This window comes from Lepisosteus platostomus, chromosome 3, assembly GCF_059453375.1.
Source record: "Lepisosteus platostomus isolate fLepPlt1 chromosome 3, fLepPlt1.hap1, whole genome shotgun sequence".
Taxonomy (NCBI): domain Eukaryota; kingdom Metazoa; phylum Chordata; class Actinopteri; order Semionotiformes; family Lepisosteidae; genus Lepisosteus; species Lepisosteus platostomus.
In genome coordinates, this window is record NC_142613.1 from 44,109,644 (window position 1) to 44,129,253 (window position 19,610).

At 33.5% G+C, this 19,610-nt stretch overlaps 1 protein-coding gene across 2 annotated transcripts in view; it reads right to left on the reverse strand.

The window, feature by feature from the left end:
* Positions 1-4,088: 4,088 nt before the first annotated feature.
* The window catches only part of lin28b (lin-28 homolog B (C. elegans)), a 61,942-nt gene continuing 46,420 nt past the window's right edge, over positions 4,089-19,610 (reverse strand). For both annotated transcript variants that reach the window (XM_088625702.1, XM_088625703.1), the window contains 2 exons: positions 18,443-18,627; positions 4,089-6,781 (listed from right to left, as the gene is read on the reverse strand). In XM_088625702.1, the coding sequence (XP_088481828.1) occupies positions 6,424-6,781; positions 18,443-18,627 (543 nt within the window). In that variant the 3' untranslated portion in view covers positions 4,089-6,423. The remainder of the gene's footprint in view (positions 6,782-18,442; positions 18,628-19,610) is intronic.

Here is a 19,610-nt window from a genome sequence, read left to right on the forward strand (position 1 = left end):
GCAGCAAACTCACTCCAGAAGTTCAGCGAGGATCTCTGAATGATCCAATGTTGTCCTAAATGACTGATGGTGATAAATAGAATCCACCTGTGTGTAATCAAGTCTCTGTATAAATGCACCTGCTCTGTGATAGTCTCAAGGTTCTGTTGAAAGCGCAGAGAGCATCATGAAGACCAAGGAACACACCAGGCAGGTCCGTAATACTGTTGTGGAGAAGTTTAAAGCCGGATTTGGATACAAAAAGATTTCCCAAGCTTCAAACATCCCAAGGAGCACTGTGCAAGCGATCATCTTGAAATGGAAGGAGTATCAGACCACTGCAAATCTACCAAGACCTTGCCGTCCCTCTAAACTTTCAGCTCAGACAAGGAGAAGACTGATCAGAGATGCAGCCAAGAGGCCCATGATCACTCTGGATGAACTGCAGAGAACTACAGCTGAGGTGGGAGAGTCTGTCCATAGGACAACAATCAGTCTTACACTGCACAAATCTGGCCTTTATGGAAGAGTGGCAAGAAGAAAGCCATTTCTCAAAGATATCCATAAAAAGTCTCGTCTAAAGTTTGCCACAAGCCACCTGGGAGACACCCCAAACATGTGGAAGAAGGTGCTCTGGTCAGATGAAACCAAAATCGAACTTTTTGGCCACAATGCAAAACGATATGTTTGGCGTAAAAGCAACACAGCTCATCACCCTCAACACACCATCCCCACTGTCAAACATGGTGGTGGCAGCATCATGGTTTGGGCCTGCTTTTCTTCAGCAGGGACAGGGAAGATGGTTAAAATTGAGGGGAAGATGGATGCAGCCAAATACAGGACCATTCTGGATGAAAACCTGTTGGAGTCTGCAAAAGACCTGAAACTGGGACGGAGATTTATCTTCCAACAAGACAATGATCCCAAACATACAGCAAAATCTACAAAGGAATGGTTCACAAATAAACGTCTCCAGGTGTTTGAATGGCCAAGTCAAAGTCCAGACCTGAATCCAATCGAGAATCTGTGGAAAGAGCTGAAAACTGCTGTTCACAAACGCTCTCCATCCAACCTCACTGAGCTCGAGCTGTTTTGCAAGGAAGAATGGGCAAGAATTTCAGTCTCTCGATGTGCAAAACTGATAGAGACATACCCCAAGCGACTTGCAGCTGTAATCGCAGCAAAAGGTGGCTCTACAAAGTATTAACGCAAGGGGGCCGAATAATTTTGCACGCCCCACTTTCATTTTTTTATTAGTTAAAAAAGTTTCAAAAATCCAATAGATTTCGTTCCACTTCACAATTGTGTCCCACTTGTTGGTGATTCTTCACATAAAATAAAAAATTTATATCTTTATGTTTGAAGCCTGAAATGTGGCAAAATGTTGAAAAGTTCAAGGGGGCCGAATACTTTCGCAAGGCACTGTATATGCCATAAAAAGAGGCAACTCAAATTTGCCAAACTACATCTGAATAAAAATTCAAACCATGTCATATAGTCAAAGAAAATGAAAATGGAGGTTTTGCACATGCTCATGAGTGTTATGTTTGTTACAAAAAAGGTAAAGCTCATCTTTGGGTCCCGGGGCACAAGACAAGACAAGAGGGAATCACGAATTCCAATGTGTACCAGGACATTTTGTCCAAACACCAAGTTCCCTGTAAAAAAGAAGATTAAATTCGTCAGCATAACACTGAGCTAAACAATATTCAGCTCAACTAAGACTTGTTAGCTGCACACAGAATGTAAGTTTTCTACTGTACCTCTCGATCTCCAGACCACATCCCAATAAAAAAAAATGTGTTTTGAAATCAAGAAAGTAGTTTACAAATGGAAACCAATACTTCTGAAAGACCTAGAGCAATTCTGCCTAGAAAAATGGTCAAAACGCCCGCTGCTGAAGTGCCAGAATGTTATAGTACACTACAGGTTCTTTTCAATGTAATTGATGCCAGAGGAAGATTTACAAAGTACTAACTACAGGGGTGTAAATAAATGTGAGACTTATAAGTCCAGGTATAATTTATGACAAATGTAACTGTGCTCCCAGCAAAGCTAAAACAATTACAGCTACAGCATTACTTTTTATGTTTTAGCAAAATACATTATTCAATCAGTATATTTTTGTTATTATGCCTTTCGTTTCAATTTTATAGGGGATAGAACTATCCCCTATATGCATGGAGTCATGCAGGCTTTTCATGCATGACTCCAAGCCACTATTAATAGAATGATTTATGCTGCATGGTTCTCTTCTGTAACCTTTCTTCTGTTTCATATATGATTTAACAAGTGATATACAGGTGTACTAAGTCTGCAATCCAAAGAAGCATCCAGCGGCATTTAGGTGAAAATGACACACACCAGGTAGCAAGAAACATTCTTGTGTTTTAAGTAAAATATCTTTGAAAAACAATATCAGCATATGGACCCCATAAGGAATATAAATCAACTGCAAACAAAATATGAACTAGAAATGTACTGTTTATAGGATTCCCTCATTTGCAATCTATTGTTTATGGGACTCTCATTCCACACAGGAGATCCAAGTAAATGTAAGTATTGAATTCAACTTCATCATACAATAAATGAACAGAAATCTGGGTAAAATGGCAATATAATAGGTTTTATTTCAACCAAGTAAAACTTTTAAGACCTCAGAAAATCCGAGATTCACAGAAACAAAAAGTCAGTACATTTAAAATGGTTATAAAATGTGATATGCAAAAAAGCAGTCAGTGCTTTACTCCAACATTAAAAAGAAACAGAATGAACTGACCATAATCTCATAATTTTTTTTTGTACAATCCAATTACAGCTTTTGAAATTCTGAAATAAAAAGTTTAATGCCAATCTTTATAACTGAGGTATGTTAAAACACAAACTTGACAGTTAATTCTGAAAAACTCACAGTAAACAAGGGGATACAGACCTTGCTTTGGTCTCCAGTATATTTGTAATACAAGCAGCATATTGAACTAGTACTTATAAAACTATCACTATTTGTGATACCTGTATTTGTTAAAACATGAGGTAGCCCTAGCAATCTTGTGGTCATTTACTTGTGGAATGATGGATTGATAAATACTGTATCCCTTTATTTTTAAGCTAGATGGGTCAGAGGGGAGAAAAATCAGTAGTTATGTTGATTTTAGAAAATTTAGAGAACTGTACATCTTACGCTGTAATCATTGTATGCTCGATGACTTAAGTATATTGTCAAAGAAATGTTTCACATAAATGAAATACTGCAAAACCAATGATTTTAAAGGTTTCACTGAAAATGAAGAAACGCATGTGTACAAACACCTTAAAGTTGGATCACTACATATGCCATTTAAATATTTTAATACAAATTATTTTACTAATAATGTCACATGTATGCACAATTACTGAACAAATATCTTCACATGCCTAAACTTATGTCTTATGAACATCTTTTCAGATTGGAAATTTGAAACTGACCTTTGCATGCAGATGATTCAAAACTCCTTCCTACCCCAGTTAAAAACCTATAACTTTGATCCACATACACACTAAAAGACGAGCAAGCAAAATGTAATAATCATCACCAAATATAAACAGTGGCATATTCGTTGTTCAGCAGACGGTGGCAGTGTTGGACTAATGTTTGATCTTTGGTTTAGTACAGTCCTTTATGTAAAAAGTGATTTTTTCATTTCATCAACGTTTTGAAGAATAAGTTAGTTCTAAAAAAAATACAAATAGTTTGGAGTTTTTCCTGACTGTCTTATGGAACTCGTTATATATTTATTTCATATTTGTGGAAGAATTTCTTAGCTTCTATGTGTCCATAAGAGATGTTTATTTTGCATTGTCCCAATCTCGAATTCACCACTTGAAGTAGCACTGCAATCCCAGAAAGAAAACAAACCATTTTTTTGCAGAATTAAAAGCCTAGTCAATATTCTGTAAATTGATAAAGACATCCTATGCTTAAATATATTACTATTTTTTCTCTTCTTAGTTAAAGATGTTGCAAACTTAGAATATGCACCTTTCAGTTGGGGGTCAAAAACACTAGCTCATATTTTTTTTGATTCTCCTTAATACCACAAACCCTTTAAATGACATAAAGGACCAAACACTTGTTCGGTGTTACATGCTTTGTTTTGTTCATGGTGTTACAGTTTAAAACAGTGCATAATTTAAAAAGAAATGTCAGATTTGACCAAAGAATCCTTAGCCTCCTATTAAGTTAGAGCATCAAAAATTACTAACTGAAAAGAATGAGGTAGGCTTTTTGCTGTAAACAGAAAACTTGAGATTACTGTCATATTACCATCTTCAAAACAGTATAAAATTCATAACTTGTGTAAAAATCAATAGAGCCCTGATACTTACACAAGTATTCAGTACAATTCTAGTTATCTTTATATGAAATAAAATACAAAAAAATCATCTGATTATTAGAAATGTAAGACTATGTATAACTCAGAGGTAGTTACTAATATCAGTACATAAAACATATATAGATATCAAACACTACATCTAATTGATCAGAATACATTTAAGACGTTTGCAGACTGTTTTGTAAAGAAAAGTACACTTTCTTGGTAAATTCCCTGAGTAGAGTTCTTCATCCTGAGATGTTCTATGAGTGTGTAAATGTCATGGAAAATGTGAAACTAACAGTCAAAGAGCTATAGTTTGGTTTGTGCTGTTGCCTTTTTTAAATCATTTAGAGTGCCTGCAGATTTAAGAAAAATGCACTCTAAAATTGATTCTAGACCTGTGTAAAACTCTTAGTGCTGAGCTTTTTGTATTTTTTTGGAGTAACAGGGAATACCATTTAGGCATTGTTCGTTCATTTATTCCTTCAATAAAGTCAAGAAACTTTGGTATAGAATTTCAAAATGACATGTGCCTTTCCTGAAAATACTTGGTTGTCTTCTTGATTATTATAAGGAAATGTCATTGATTTGTCAAAACACATTAAATAAAGTGGTATTCCTCAGATAATGTGAGGATTCACTTTTAAGAGGTAAATTTCACATTCAATATCGTCAAAGCAGAGTATGTTTCGCATTGTACAGCATGATATCATTGGATAGTTCTTCTGAACACTTTTGAAAAATTCAAGTGTAGTCATATGTAATCAGTGCCATTAGTTTTCCTCTGGCAACATTCAGAACTGTTAAAAACAAAAGCAGCAGTAAATCTCTTACTGTAAAACAAAAGTAAATTAATTGTTTGGTGCTGGACTTTACCAACTTGAGGCCACGCTTACTTGAATTCAAAAGTGAATTCATGCACTTTAAAGTTTGTGCATTCATTCTCAATTTGCTGTAGAAACAAAAACAAAATAATCACAATCGATAGGTTTAAAATTAATAGTAATTTTATATAGATATATTTATATACATTTTCAGAACTTAAATTAATTCTTTACAACTAAGATGAAGATATTCAAATATCTACCATTTAAGTTTTAGATTCCACAAAGCAAATTAAATAATGGGATTTATTCACTGTTTAATTTGCTACGAATGATCTATTTAGAGTTCTTTTGCTAAAGTTCGTCCTTAGTTTTTCTTTTTCTTTAAACATCTATGGTTGCATGCATACCTTTAAGGTTTAATGCACACTAATAAACTCAAGACAAATTAACATAATCCACAAGAAATAAAAAGCAGGCCTCAAGTAAAACCACCAAGCATACAATAATCTTAACATGTTGCCTTTGTATTTACAACAGAAACAGGTTCTACACGGCAGTAGAAACACACAAAAACAACTTTCAAGCAACACGTTTTAACAGATACTAAAAGATCACAGAATTAATCACCATCCAGTATAAGAGCACTCGCAACACAGGCACACAATAGAAACATTCATAATAAGAAATAAAAGCTGATGGCAGTTGTCAGCATCTCAAATATAATATATTGCCTTGATTGGGTCAAACGCTGCCATGATATTTGCATCCTTAAAAGGGTTTTCCACACAAATGCATTTTAAGGTATTCCTTGGTGTTTCTCTTTGCTGGGGCAGATATACCAATCAAAGTATCCTTTGGTTTATGTTTGGCAATTGTCCTGGTCACCCCATAAAGAGAAGAAGGCCTGGAAAATTGTACGACAAAGCTGTTCAGAAATAAAATAGAAAAGTGGTTTGTCCACAAGTAAACTGATTAAATAACAGTTCCAAGGAATTTGTCTGGAATGCTGAGTTCGGTTAAATTATATCAAAGTGAGTGAAATTTGAAAAACCACCTTAAATGTGTGCTTCATGTTTGGTAGAGGAGGACAAGTTAAATACAGATTCACAGTTTTTAAGACAGTAGTTTTGTGTTTGTTTCTTTGTTTTAAAGCTAGAGCTGCATTGACTGAAATGACTTCCCCTGTACTTTTTGCGAGTATGAGGTAGATGCTGTATACAGACTCCAAAGGAAACTTTTTGAACTTTCAGCTAAGACTTCGATTAGGTCTTTTTCCTTTTCTGGACAGAAGGTCCTTTCCGACTGGAATCTTCTGGGGATACAGAAGACTTGCTGGAGGATGCTTCCTGTGGGGAGCGGACTGGTCGCTCCTGTGCCTCCACTCTTCCCTCCAGAGAATAAGGTGGTAGTGAGTATGGTCCCTCTCTCAGGAAAGCAGAGGTAGAAGGCTGTAGTTCGGTTTCGTATCTTCCCTGAGCACTTGTGGGTTGCTGTGTAAGAGTCTTGTGAGGGCAGTTGGCCACCATGTGCAGGATGCTCTGACAGTAATGGCACTTCTTTGGCTGGGGTGGTAAGTTACATTCCTTAGCATGGTGATCAAGGCCACCACAGTTATAGCATCTACCAAGAGAAGAAGCAGAAACAGACAGCAATTATTGTTTGAGGAGTGTTTATATTAAAATGTGTAATCACATCTTCATAAGGATATAATTTAAGCCAAGAATGTGAAGAAAAAGCTATATATATATGTAAAACTACTTTATAATTATTAATATGCGCAACATTGGTTTTAAAATGCACCTCATATTTGTGTTTTTGGCCATAAAGTAAGATTTTATTGTAAGGTAGATACAAATGTAATTTCAACAGAAGCACACTAGATGGCAGCACAACACATTCCCCGACTGGTAGTATCACATTTATACAGACGCATTTGCTACTGAAAGATTCGACTATTTTACCGGCAAATATATTTTGTGCAAGATAATAGGCAGCTCTTAATCATCTAAATTGTGACTGAGATCATTTATTGATTTCTCTTTATTCATGTAACACAGAGACACCAACATCCTCACAACCAACAAAATACCAATATGATGATCAAATTAAATGCTTCATCTGTCCAGAATGTTCCCAGCATAATATGCCCGATTTACTTAAGGTGTTTTCCCTTTTTACCACTACTAATTATAGATCAAATAATAGATCAATGAAATATATTACAATATGCTATACTCTAAACAATTCAGAAGAAAAAAAAGCTTTGTTCCTAAACAAATCTAAAAGATATAATTACACACGTAATATAACCAAATGAAAAAATCATGAGTGAGTTTCATGATGAGTTCAGATTGAAAATAATATTTTATTTATTATTATTTTATACAAGCAGATATGTATAACATCAATAACAAAGAAATCCTCCTCCCCTTTCCCTAACCCATTCTTGCTTTTTTTCAAAGCAGTGCAGGTGATGAAATCTGTTCTGTATCCTTTTGGGTTTTGGTAGTTTAAGGTTATTTGTTTTAAAATAAATCAACAGCACAGCTTTAAAATACAATTTAATAATGTCTGGATAAGTGCATAAAAACCTACATTATAAGAGAAACTTTAGACCTTTATCAATGTATCACATTTTCTTTCAGAAAGAAACACTGGATTATTTAAATGTGACAGAATTTGATTAAGGAAAACATAACAAGTGCTCAATTCTCAAGCATAGCTAATAGATCTCTTTAGGTTTAATTACTTTAAAAGGCTTAAACAATATTTTAGACTATAACAAAGGCCAGTTCAATTTAATCAGTCACTATGGTATGCACAGTGTTATGTGATTTAGTGACCCATTTCCCCTGACCAATTGACCAACACCCGGCTGCCACATCATCACTTCAGTGCATAGGTCCCCCATCACTGTCCACATATGTGTTTTTTTTTTAATTGGCGGTCATTTCTACACCCAGAACAAAACACAAGGGAGAAACAAAACACTGAGGTCGCAAAACCAGCACAGAGAAGGGCCTTCCTGTTACAAAAGGATGGCTTTAAGTTGTGTGTGTTTGTGCAGGGTTGTGTGTGTGTACTCACAGGGGGGAGGGGTGTGGCATTAATTCTCTTCTTTTGACTATTTATTCTTTCCTTGTCAATCACTCACCAGCGGCACAGATCATACCACTATTCTGAAATGCATTCGTTCTCAGGGGATTTACACAAAAATGGAAATGGTCAACCACCTCTGAACAGAAAAACAACAGCCCACTGCACCATTTGTGCTTAAGGCTTGCTTGTTTTAACCCTTGGTTCTCCACTAACCATTATATTAAAAAGGAAGTATTCATCACATTTATATAAATTGTGCTAACCTTGAGTGTAAGTGTAAGGCATTCTAAAATACATGGTTTGCGTAGCTTTTTACAATTACATCAATTGTACCCTCAACTAAAGCAAAGATGAAAAATTAGGCAAAATATCTAATAACACAAGAATATACATTGATACTGGTCTACTGCATGCATTGGGAAAACAATAATTATCACTATAATTATTGCAATCTTTAAAGAATGTAGAAAAGATTGTACTAAATTTGTATTGAAAATATCCTTAGGTTTAGCCTGTCCCAGACAAGCTGTGTGTTACATTCTTGTTGAAAAAATACACAAAAGGGCACTATGTGACACTGAAGTGTGGAATTCAATCATCATTTTACAAACATACCTTATAACTTTTACTGCATCTCCTAGTTGCATAATGATACACCATTTTCATGTTATAATCCTTTGTTTTTACACAATATTCTCGTGTCTCTCACCTGGTTATTTTTGTAACATGCTCTTTCCTCAAAGAAACGCAAAAGATCAACTGTTGTTATTTAGATTCGTTAATGACTTAGATGCTGTCCATATTTGCTATTTTCCTTCTGGTTTTCTTGTCTGAACAATGGGTTTCGAGCTATAACTCTCCCAACTATACCAGTTTCAGACGGGTATCTCTTTCACTTGTTTCGTGGGTTTTGGTGTGATTTTAATTGGGATTGAACTCTGCAGTTAGGCAAGTGCTGGTTAAAAAATAACAGTGAACACAAACTTTCAATCAGACTTATTTATGGTCTCATCTTTCTCTCTCAATCCCTTAGTTTTGGATAGTTACCAGTTTTTGTGGACTTGGTGATTACTATTTATATTCAATCACTTGAGACAGTCTTTGGGTGCAGTTTCCAAACCCGAACCCCATTTGTTGTAAAAAGCATTTACGGGCATGCAATCACTGTTTTTTATCTCCTTCCAAGGAGTCATAGTAAATCCATTACCACACACTCCTCAACTACAATTTTTCAGGGTCTCAGTTTAAAAGAACCAGCCAGGCGCCATTGTATCATTTAGTTCAGGTTCTGAATGCTGCTTGTAGGATTCTTTCAACTAAAAGGCAAATGAACACCTCGCTACAAGGGGTAATAAACTGACAAAGGTAAATTCCAAGGATACATCAATTGCCTCCATTTTCTTTTCAGAAGCTAGTGATGAATGAAGATTTTCTTTTTTTTGGTAGAATTTTAGTCTGTGTGACCATAATTTGAATTGCCATGAGCACATTACATAACTTACATAGGTTTAAAGTGTGTATGTTGAAACAAAAATACCTTTTAAGTAATACATTTTTCTAAGTAAAGGAGTCACTTTCTTGCTTCACTTTCCTGTATTCACTTTCACTATGCAAATTAACTTCACAAGTACAAAGTTATTTGTTACAAAGAAAACAACCCTTTCTTTCTAGCAGGGCCTCTTAAGTTTCTAGGTAACTTCCTGTTTTCAAGGTAATATAACATGTAACGGCATAAAATGACATTAGTATCTAAATATAGAGAGAAAAACGTACTGAGACTTGGCATTATCTGGCCAAGAAAAAGCATTCCATCTATACCCAGAGCTTTTTGTTATTATAATTGCAAAACTAAACGTTTGCTTAAATTAGTATTATTTAGATATTTGTAATTACAACAACAAAAATGCTAATATAGATTATGATAATTATTATTATAGTTATTTAATCAAGTAACAGTTTATGAACTGCATGCCAAATGATTTAAAAAAACATTCTACATAAGATGAGTATATTATCTACAGTAAGACATGAAAACACTTTTTTCCATTGGATTCACAAGGGTACTTTAGTAACATGAAAATATAGTATTCAGTTTAGTAAAGCTTATCCAATTAATCTTGTTCATATATTTTTTTAAAAGTTTACTTATTTTTTATTTTAATAGGTATAGAAATTTAACCTTACAAACTTTGAAAATACTACCAAGATTATGGGTTACACAAAACAAAACCAGAAGAGAATTATTTTGCTCATGGCAGGATGGACACTATACATCATTAAAATTCACCACTGTTAAAATATTTACACAACAAAATAATAACAAATAATATATGTATTTACTATTATAAATAAAACAAAATAATTATCTGTACTATTTAGAACATAAAATACATTAACATTATACAAAACAGTCCAGGTATAAATTAAATAATCCATCCAGAAGTTATGTTGATGTGTGATATGAAAACATAAAACTAATAGACTTGCTCAAAGCTATATTAGAAGTATAATTTCAGTGAACTACAAGTAATGTTTTTTGTGAATAAAAAACATAAAAACAGATTTTCATATTCTAAAATTGAAAGTTTTTTCAAGTTTGTGTAAAAAACAGTGATTTCTAAATGCAGGCTTAAAATAAACATTTTAAGTTTTTCTTTTTTTAAAAAGAAATCAAAACTCCTAAGTATTAAATCTGAACAAGAAGCAATTTTTTTGAAAATTCAAAACAAACACTACAATACTCTTAATACAATCATTTGTTGCTGTTAAATGAAATGGGCTTGTTGCATATACAGTATGTCAGATTATGACCTGTGTTCAAACATACATCTTTCTTTTTAGACAAAGAGTAGGAACTAAAAATTGCTGTTATCCAGCTCTACAAATTGTTAAAACACAACATACGGAGATTCAATCCTACAATATGCATTTTTAAAAACTGAGTAATCTTTTTTTGTTTTAAAAAACTACACGTTACACACAAAACAACAGTTGCATTTAAACAAACAGGTAAAAGCAGCATTTTTCTAAAGACCATGTTGATCAGCTTCATTTAAAAGAAACAAAGAGAAATGTTCTACATGAATAAGCAAGAGGGCTGCATGGGGTCAAGGATGGTGGGATCTTCAATTAGAGCACTAGGAGGGGGGAGGGGGGAGGGCACAGGAATTTAGGTTCGATCTGCACTCATGTGGGGCCAGCTACCTATTTCTGCGCACCCCCACCTTCTTTCATTCATGTTCCCAAGAAACTGCTTTAAATGGACTAGACAAAAAGGCACATATCCCAATCACTTCAACAGAGAAACTACAGTGCTTCCACAAAAAGCACTAATTTAGACGTATCTTGATAAGAAAAATCAAACAATGCAATAAATCACAGCAGGTACAGCAGTGGTTAATTCCTGTATTTTTAGCTTTAGGTTTTAATTAAAACATGCATTGCATATTGTGTTGGGTTGTTTTTGCTTCTTTTGTAAATTTAACAGCATGTGGTTAACAAGGGCTTCTATAAGAGTCTACTCCGGAACCAAAACATGCTAAAAAAGTATACAAATTAAATAAATGGGTGAGCCATTCTTAGTATTTTCAGTTTTTCAAAAAAGACAAAGACATTCTAAAGAAAATGTTTATGGTTAGTTAATTTACAATGCTTAAAAAAATTGTTTTAAGAGAAAAAGAAATAATGCAATTAACAAGTTTTAAATATTTTTCAATTTTTCCAGTTCAATATGCTAAACTGTACCAGCTCCTTGATATAAAGGACATCACTGACAAAATGAAAACAACATGTCTTTAAAAGAGCGAAATAAAAGTGTAAACTACTGAATAAAAATACATAAAACTTTAGATCATTCGTGAATTAAATAAGTTAAATAATTTAAAATGTCCAAATCGAATTACAATGATTGAAACAAATTGTATTCCAGAGGTTAGGTTAAACTAGAAATGTATCAATTTTACAGGTAACAATTAAGACAACTGCATAAGGATATTTTATAAGGATATTGCACATGGACAGTTTATACCCTATGTATATGTATACTATATGTTCTCCCCAAACAAAAAAGCCACATCTTCTATGAACAAAGAAAAAAAAGCATTACATTTTGTTTTCTGTGTTGAGAAAAATAAAGTAAAAAGGGAAAAAAATCTTGATCCATTTCAAATTACTCCTTTTGTGTCCAGTCCTGTTACACGGTCATAAAAAACAATGCTTCTTCCTTTCTCAAACCCAAGAAAAGTGATACGTTAATTGAAGATTAGGCTATTTTAACAGTTATTATTAAGTAGCTACAGTATATCATGGAAAAGGCATAAAAATAATTTCTACTCCAACAGCATGGAACTAGCCAACTTTACCAGCTAAAAAAAGCAAAATTATTTGACAACTGTGGTCATTTGCTCCTGAAATGTGCAAGCTAATTTTTTCCATTTCAATTGCTATCTCAAGCCTTAAAACTGCCTAATCTCTAGCCCTCAGATGCTGACCCTGTAAGAATAAAGGTCAAGGGTCAAAACAGAGCCTCAAATGATGTGAACTGGTAATTCATGCCCGAAGAGCTCATGCCTACAAAATAAATGAAAAAAATCAAACTCTGCATTGTGCTACCACATACAAAGCATAATTAGCAATCTAGGAATTTAGAGGGTTAAATGACTTTGTCAGTTAAGAGGAAAAATTATGCTGTACTATCGTTACTGTAATTGACCTGTACAAAGAAATCCTATCATTGTACCATTTCATATGCTTTTAGTTTTTTTTCAATAAATATAATCATAAATGAAACAGGATTTCTTTGGGATACAAATCAAAATGTAGGCAGGGTGATTTAAAAATATGTGAGATGGAATTGTGTGTGCTGCCTAATTCTTAATACATTCTTAATAATAATGTGCCACAATTTAAATTTTAAACAGTAACATAAACATATCTTACATTATAAAATTTAATTAGAGCCATCTTTATATTTTACTCATCTGTATCTCACAGTCTCCTTCAGATTTTATATGCATCGCTTATGACACATTTAGTACTTACATTCTGATTGGGAAGAACAACATACAAAGCTTTCTCCAATGCACTCCATTGTACCCAGGTTCATACACAACTTTACCTGTAGCTCATATAATTCAAGGTATAGAAATTTAAAACTAAGGAAAATACATTTTTTGACAATTTAAACAAGACATAAACCTATATGGAGCATCTTTCAGACACATAAAGACAAGTTTCTTTTCAAGTTTGTAGTGACATGTACATAGCTGCATAACTCCCTATGGCGACTTTTGAATGACAGTCATCCTTGAATGCATAATATTTATTGGAGAGTTTCTTTTAGATACCCCTTTTTGGAGTATCCAAGGTTACCACCTTGAAGTTTAATTTGATCTGGACTGTGGACTATATGGGCAAAAATATACAGTAGTTCAGGTGGGTAACTGTGTCAGCATGTGTAGGCTACAAAGGAACAAGTAATAGGTTTATTCCATGCTGAAAAGAGAAGAGAGAAAACACAACGCTTTGGCTGTGGAGCCTTCTTCGGGTGTGAAGAAGAACCCGAAGAGCACTCGAAGAAGGCTCCAAAGATGAAACATTGTGTTTTCTTTCTTCAATTTTTAGCATGGGATAAACCTATTAATTGTTCCTATACAGTATATTATGCATGTGTTCACACAAGTTAAAAAATTGCAGCACATAACATATTGAGTGTTTTAGGTCCCATTAGAAAGAAGGATTTACATAACACATTTAGCAGTAAATGACAAGGCAATAGACTGCCTGCCATGGAGACAAAGGTTCACTTCCCCACCTCCTTCTTAACATTTAATCTAATGGACATGTTCAGTATACTCAGCAATGACATTAGGGCAGGACTCTCACAGAAGAAAAAAACATCTGAAAAAAGTATTTCATTTTAATACATCACCATCTCTGCATTATGAGCTCTGAGAGAAAGGATTCTCTGAAGTTTTTACATTTGGAGGAAGGGGGAGCATGCTGATGGTTATATCTAGTCAAGGGTACAATCTAGTTAAGGTTTTTATTAATGTAAATGAATGTAAAGTGATGGCCTCTGGGTTGGAGAAATCAACCCAGGGTTTGCATTGCTCAACAAATAATTTAATGTTGTTTTTAGAGCTTCACCAAGGCTTGAATTGAATACGTCTGACCAGGTTATCATTTTAACCACATTTAGTATACTTCATCATTATCCTACAGTTAGTTACAGTCAATGGCATACATGAGCATATATATGACTATTGTACAAGAAATACCTTTCATGACAGAGCTAATTAATATTCATGTTCCCATAATTCACAATAACTCTTGAATACCGTTAAAAACATCCTAAAAGGTGAAACTAGCAAGATACTGTATTTATGTCTATTTCATTGGCTAAAGTTACATATGTCATGCCAATGAGCCCTAATAATGGGAAAACAGCTGTCCATGCCTATTAATTTCAGCTTAATATACGGAAAAGCCAAATTAGAAACCTATTTAGATGGCTCTACTTTCTATGACTGTGAAACAACTAGATCGCACTAAAATTCACATTTCCATAAAACACAAGATTGACTAATAATCTTATGACAGGGTTTTATATACAACAAATGTATTGCTTACTTTTAATACTAATACTAAATGAATGTAAAGAAATAAGACTATTGGACTGTACCCCATATATAATAACATGAAATTAAATAGAAGAATGAAGATAATAAGACACTCCAATCACATCCTGAACAATGATAAGATGCTGAGCTTTTGTGAAATCTTTGACAATAGAGCTGTCACTATCATTTTGAAGAATCTATCATACATAGTAAAAGGTGTTATTTTATGTACTAACAAGGGTTATTTTTAAGAATACTCAATCCTTTTTTTCTGATGGCATTACTTTTTATTAATCAATAGCATTTTCATGTTTATTTTCAAATGCACTTAAACACACAAGCAATCATGTATAAATAGTAACTTTATACTGTATAGCTGCTAGCAGCCTATCACTATTTATGTGCTGTTCTATATTTTATTACTAAAGTAATACAGTCCACATTTTCTGTTTTGTTTAATATGTGCCTTTAATTCACGTTCTTCCCCTACCATTTCCTCTTGTAATAACTAGCTAGTTAGGAAGTGAATAAGCACTGAGAAAATTGTTTTTAGAAAGAAAGGTTAATATAAAAACACAAGTGAATTAGTCAGTTTGCATTTAAATTAATTAGACATGTAATGTGTGTATTATCTATATTCACACATATAATGATTTTATGTAATAATTACAAATCATCTTATTTCTCTCCTGCACTTGTCATGTGTTGTGTATCCTCTGTCAGTGTGTTTTTCAGTTTTTTGTTAAATTTAGTTTTAGTAGGAGTAACATGTTCCAACCTTTAAGCAGATATCAGTTTTATCAGTGTACACTTACAACATTTTATTTTTGCAATAAGTTTGTTTAAAGTTTTTATAGAACATAAATGCATAATTATTGAAATTATTAAAGTGCATATTTCCTTTAGTTACTGTGCTTGTGCAGATTGGCCAAATTAAAATAAAATAGATTCTCTTGTTCTTCTTATTTTCTTTTACACAGAAATAAAAAAATCAAAGTGCATGACAAAATAATAAGATTAAAAAAGAAGAGAAAACAAAATAAGCATTTTGTAATAGTCATATTTTACTTCATGCAAAGTATATGCACTGCTTTCAGGAACAACATCATTGAGGAAGAATTTGGAACTGCTAACCAGCTGCCAAGACCCAAGAAAGAAGAATCATTCTAAATGAAAGGATTATTAAGAGTAATTGAATCAAAATAACGAGTATACAATCTAATCTTAATTACCATAATAAAAATGGTTTCAAAATAAAATGGCAGTAGAAGACACTTTTAAATATGTTGCAGGTTCACATTTTTTTTTTCAATTTCTAGCATTATAAACACAAACTTATGATATAAATCACTTTTGGTATAAATCACCTTACTTTCTGATTGTCAGCACTGGAACCCAGTGTGCTCATGGCCAAGCTAATATTTTTCTCTCTGCTCTGGTTTGAGTGGTGATTTGTCACATTTAAGTCTGTATGACAGGGTTATGCTATTTAACGTGAAATAAACCGGATTTAAATTTAGACACAGACATTTCCACTTAAAATGGAATATGTCTCGCTACCAGCCTTCAACCATAAAAATCCTAAAAACATGTAGTTAACAAAAATCATAATTAGATCTGCTACTGACTTTCAATTATGTTTAATGAGAATTTGACAGTGTGTTTTAAACATTGTTTTATTTAAAAAAACATGGATTAACAGACTGAATTTTTCAAAATGATTTCTCTTAACACTACCTAGCTGATATGATCCAAGAGAAAAGCCAACCTAAACGTTAAGATACCATTGGTCTGACTGTGTTTTAAGACATCAGTAATGAGCTCTTTTAGCTAGGCAGATAATTCAGTTATGAACTTACTGATGCTAAGATGCAGTGTGCTAATTCCTAACACTCTTATTCACATATTTGTATATTTGAATTTGTATATTTAAAATAGACTTAGTCTATATTTGAAAACTGCAGAATCAGTTACAATTTCCCAGTAACATTAAATTAGGAAGTGAAGTTTCTATAACTTTTCTAAAAATAAAAATTGTAAATGTAACAATCAGACATTCAGCATCTTATCTATAACCCCCCCCCCACAAATTACTCCCAAGCGTGCTGGTTATAAAGCCTGAGGAGTTAAAATTATACAAACAATTCTACTCAGCACAATTTGGCGTAAAAATAATTATTAAATTCTTTCTTTCCCTTTCAATGTTATCACAATTATTTTATAGGCATCTCATTCAATGTTCTGCAAAATACCTTCTATTACACAAAAACTGATACAAGGAAGCTGCTACGTGCCATTGCATTAAAAAGATCTCCAATGGCTCAGAACTGTTTATAAAGGAGCCCATATCTTTGTTGTATACTGAAGCTTCTGAAGTTAATACACATGCTTTTTGGGATTTGCTGAAGACATTACAATCTGTGGCAAATTCACACGGACACATCTATTAAAAATTGTTGACTAAAAAATTATCTTAATTCTAATTTGAATCCAGATGCAATATTGCTTCTGTGAATCATTAGTACACAGAAATGTATTCAGCCAGCTCTGCTGTTTTCTTTAAATATTTCCTTTTGGGGTACCCTTATCTTTTATTAAAATTTTTCCTGATTAAGTAATATAAAAAGCATGACAGCTGTGTAGAGAACTACACTAGAACAACTCTTGAATACAATTACAATTAATTACCCAAATAAACGTAGATAATGAAATCTTCCTAGCTTTTTTTAATCATTTACAGCAGAAAAAAATAAATGAAGAGCTTGGCTGTATATCAAAAAAATTGAATGCCTTCACAATTCAATTGCTATGACAGAAGTAAAATCATTCTTCACTGTTGTGTTTCACCAATGAAAATTAAATACTTGAGCAGCAATGAATCCTGCATTCTTTAAGGGGAGAAATTGTTGGGAGAAATGCTTAAAATGTTTATCTTAAAAAAGACAAATTGCCACAGAGATATAATCTGTAAGTACAGAAAATCTTTAAGGTAAAAACCTATTATTTTACTATATAATTTGAACAAAAGAAAAAAGTGTGTTTACACTGCTGCAGTACATTTTATCAAAATATTGTAGCGCTCTTGGGTTCATGTGGGTATGCGCCCTCACTGCTGTCGCCTCAGGTCGGCCCCCCACCGCTGGGGACTCGAACCCAGGCATCCGGCATTAATGGTCCCTGCTATTCACAGGGAAGGGCGGTGAAGTCACCACGCTGGTAAGCCGGGTCGCACGCCGTTTGCGTTACAATATATATATACTATATAATAATCAAGATTCGACTATTGTAATTCAATTAAGACTCTAGACCATCCTGTTTGTTTTCTTCAAATAATGCAATAGTGACATAATAGTGACAGCCAGCTGCTTTCCAAATTATTTTGCCATATGCTACAATTATCTTTCCTTTCTTTTGACACTACTAGAGGATATAGAAGAATTCATTTATAAAGTTTACATTACTTCGCTTTAAAAGAAGTTACAAGCAAATGGAATGTTTTACTTCCAAAAAGTTTTTGTGATCTACTGGCAGAACCAGATGCCCAGTGACGCCCCTGGCTTACCGATCTCCCTTTGGTTTTCTTTTCTGTACAGTCTTCCCTTTGGGTCTCCGCTCACTGCCAATGCAGGGAGCACCCCCTGGACCCGTTACCCGTAATGATTCGAAACCTTTGGAAGATTTTTTAAAAGTAAATTCCACTGGTTCTCCTTCTTTAAGGCTTCGGAATCCCTCCATGTAAAGTTTGCTCTGCAACACAGAAATACAATAATTACACTAAGGATAAACACTTAAACTACTTTCAAAGCTTGCTCATTAAAAAAAAAGCATTTTCATGGTCTCAGAGAGAATCAAAACAGTTTAAAAAGATGCCAACAGTATACAGTTGTAAGTAGAATAAAAACAGTAAATGTGAGCATATCTTACTTCCAACCAGCAAAAATTTGAAATATGATATTGCATGCATTCAGTATATAGTTGTTCAAGTATACAAAAGAGTCCTGCCATATGTAACAGACTTTCCCAAACCTAAATAGTCAAGTTTTTAAGCTGCACTCTTCTATTTACATAAACCTTCTGAGTAAGCATCTGCACTCAGGCCTCATTTGATGGCCAAGGCCAAGCTGTTGTGTGTATCTGCTGTTTCGAGGTTGCTGCTGTGTGACATACCAAGAACATAAATTCATGGTAAAGGTTTAAATTGTATATGTAAATAAACACATTTTCTGTGGGTTTGGAAAAATAATATTCACATTTACTCTATAACTTTATTTATATATAAAATAAAAAATGACAGAAAAACACCTGCATTATGAAATTGTGTGTGACAGAATATAGTGTTCATGTCTCTCACATTGTGTTCGTGTGCATGCCAATATACTGTATACATTTTTACATTAAATTCCCCTAAAATTTGCCCAATGAAAATCTTAAACTGAGTTTGCATTTTAAAGTGTGGTGACATTAAATGGACTGATTGTAATGGACTGTTTTTTTTTATTTTATGACTATAAAACATATTACCGGTAGTGGAAGCAATTTATTGCTACTAACAGAACTAACACAGATTTCCTGAAGTACTTTGTGTTATAATACCAGTAATTATAAAAAACATTAAAATGTAATTCAGAGAAAACAAATGCCATCACTTCCACAAAAATAGCATAATAACTAAAGTAGGTATTGAGCTTCTACTAATGGAATAGCTATTTCTTTATACAAAATGAGCAATA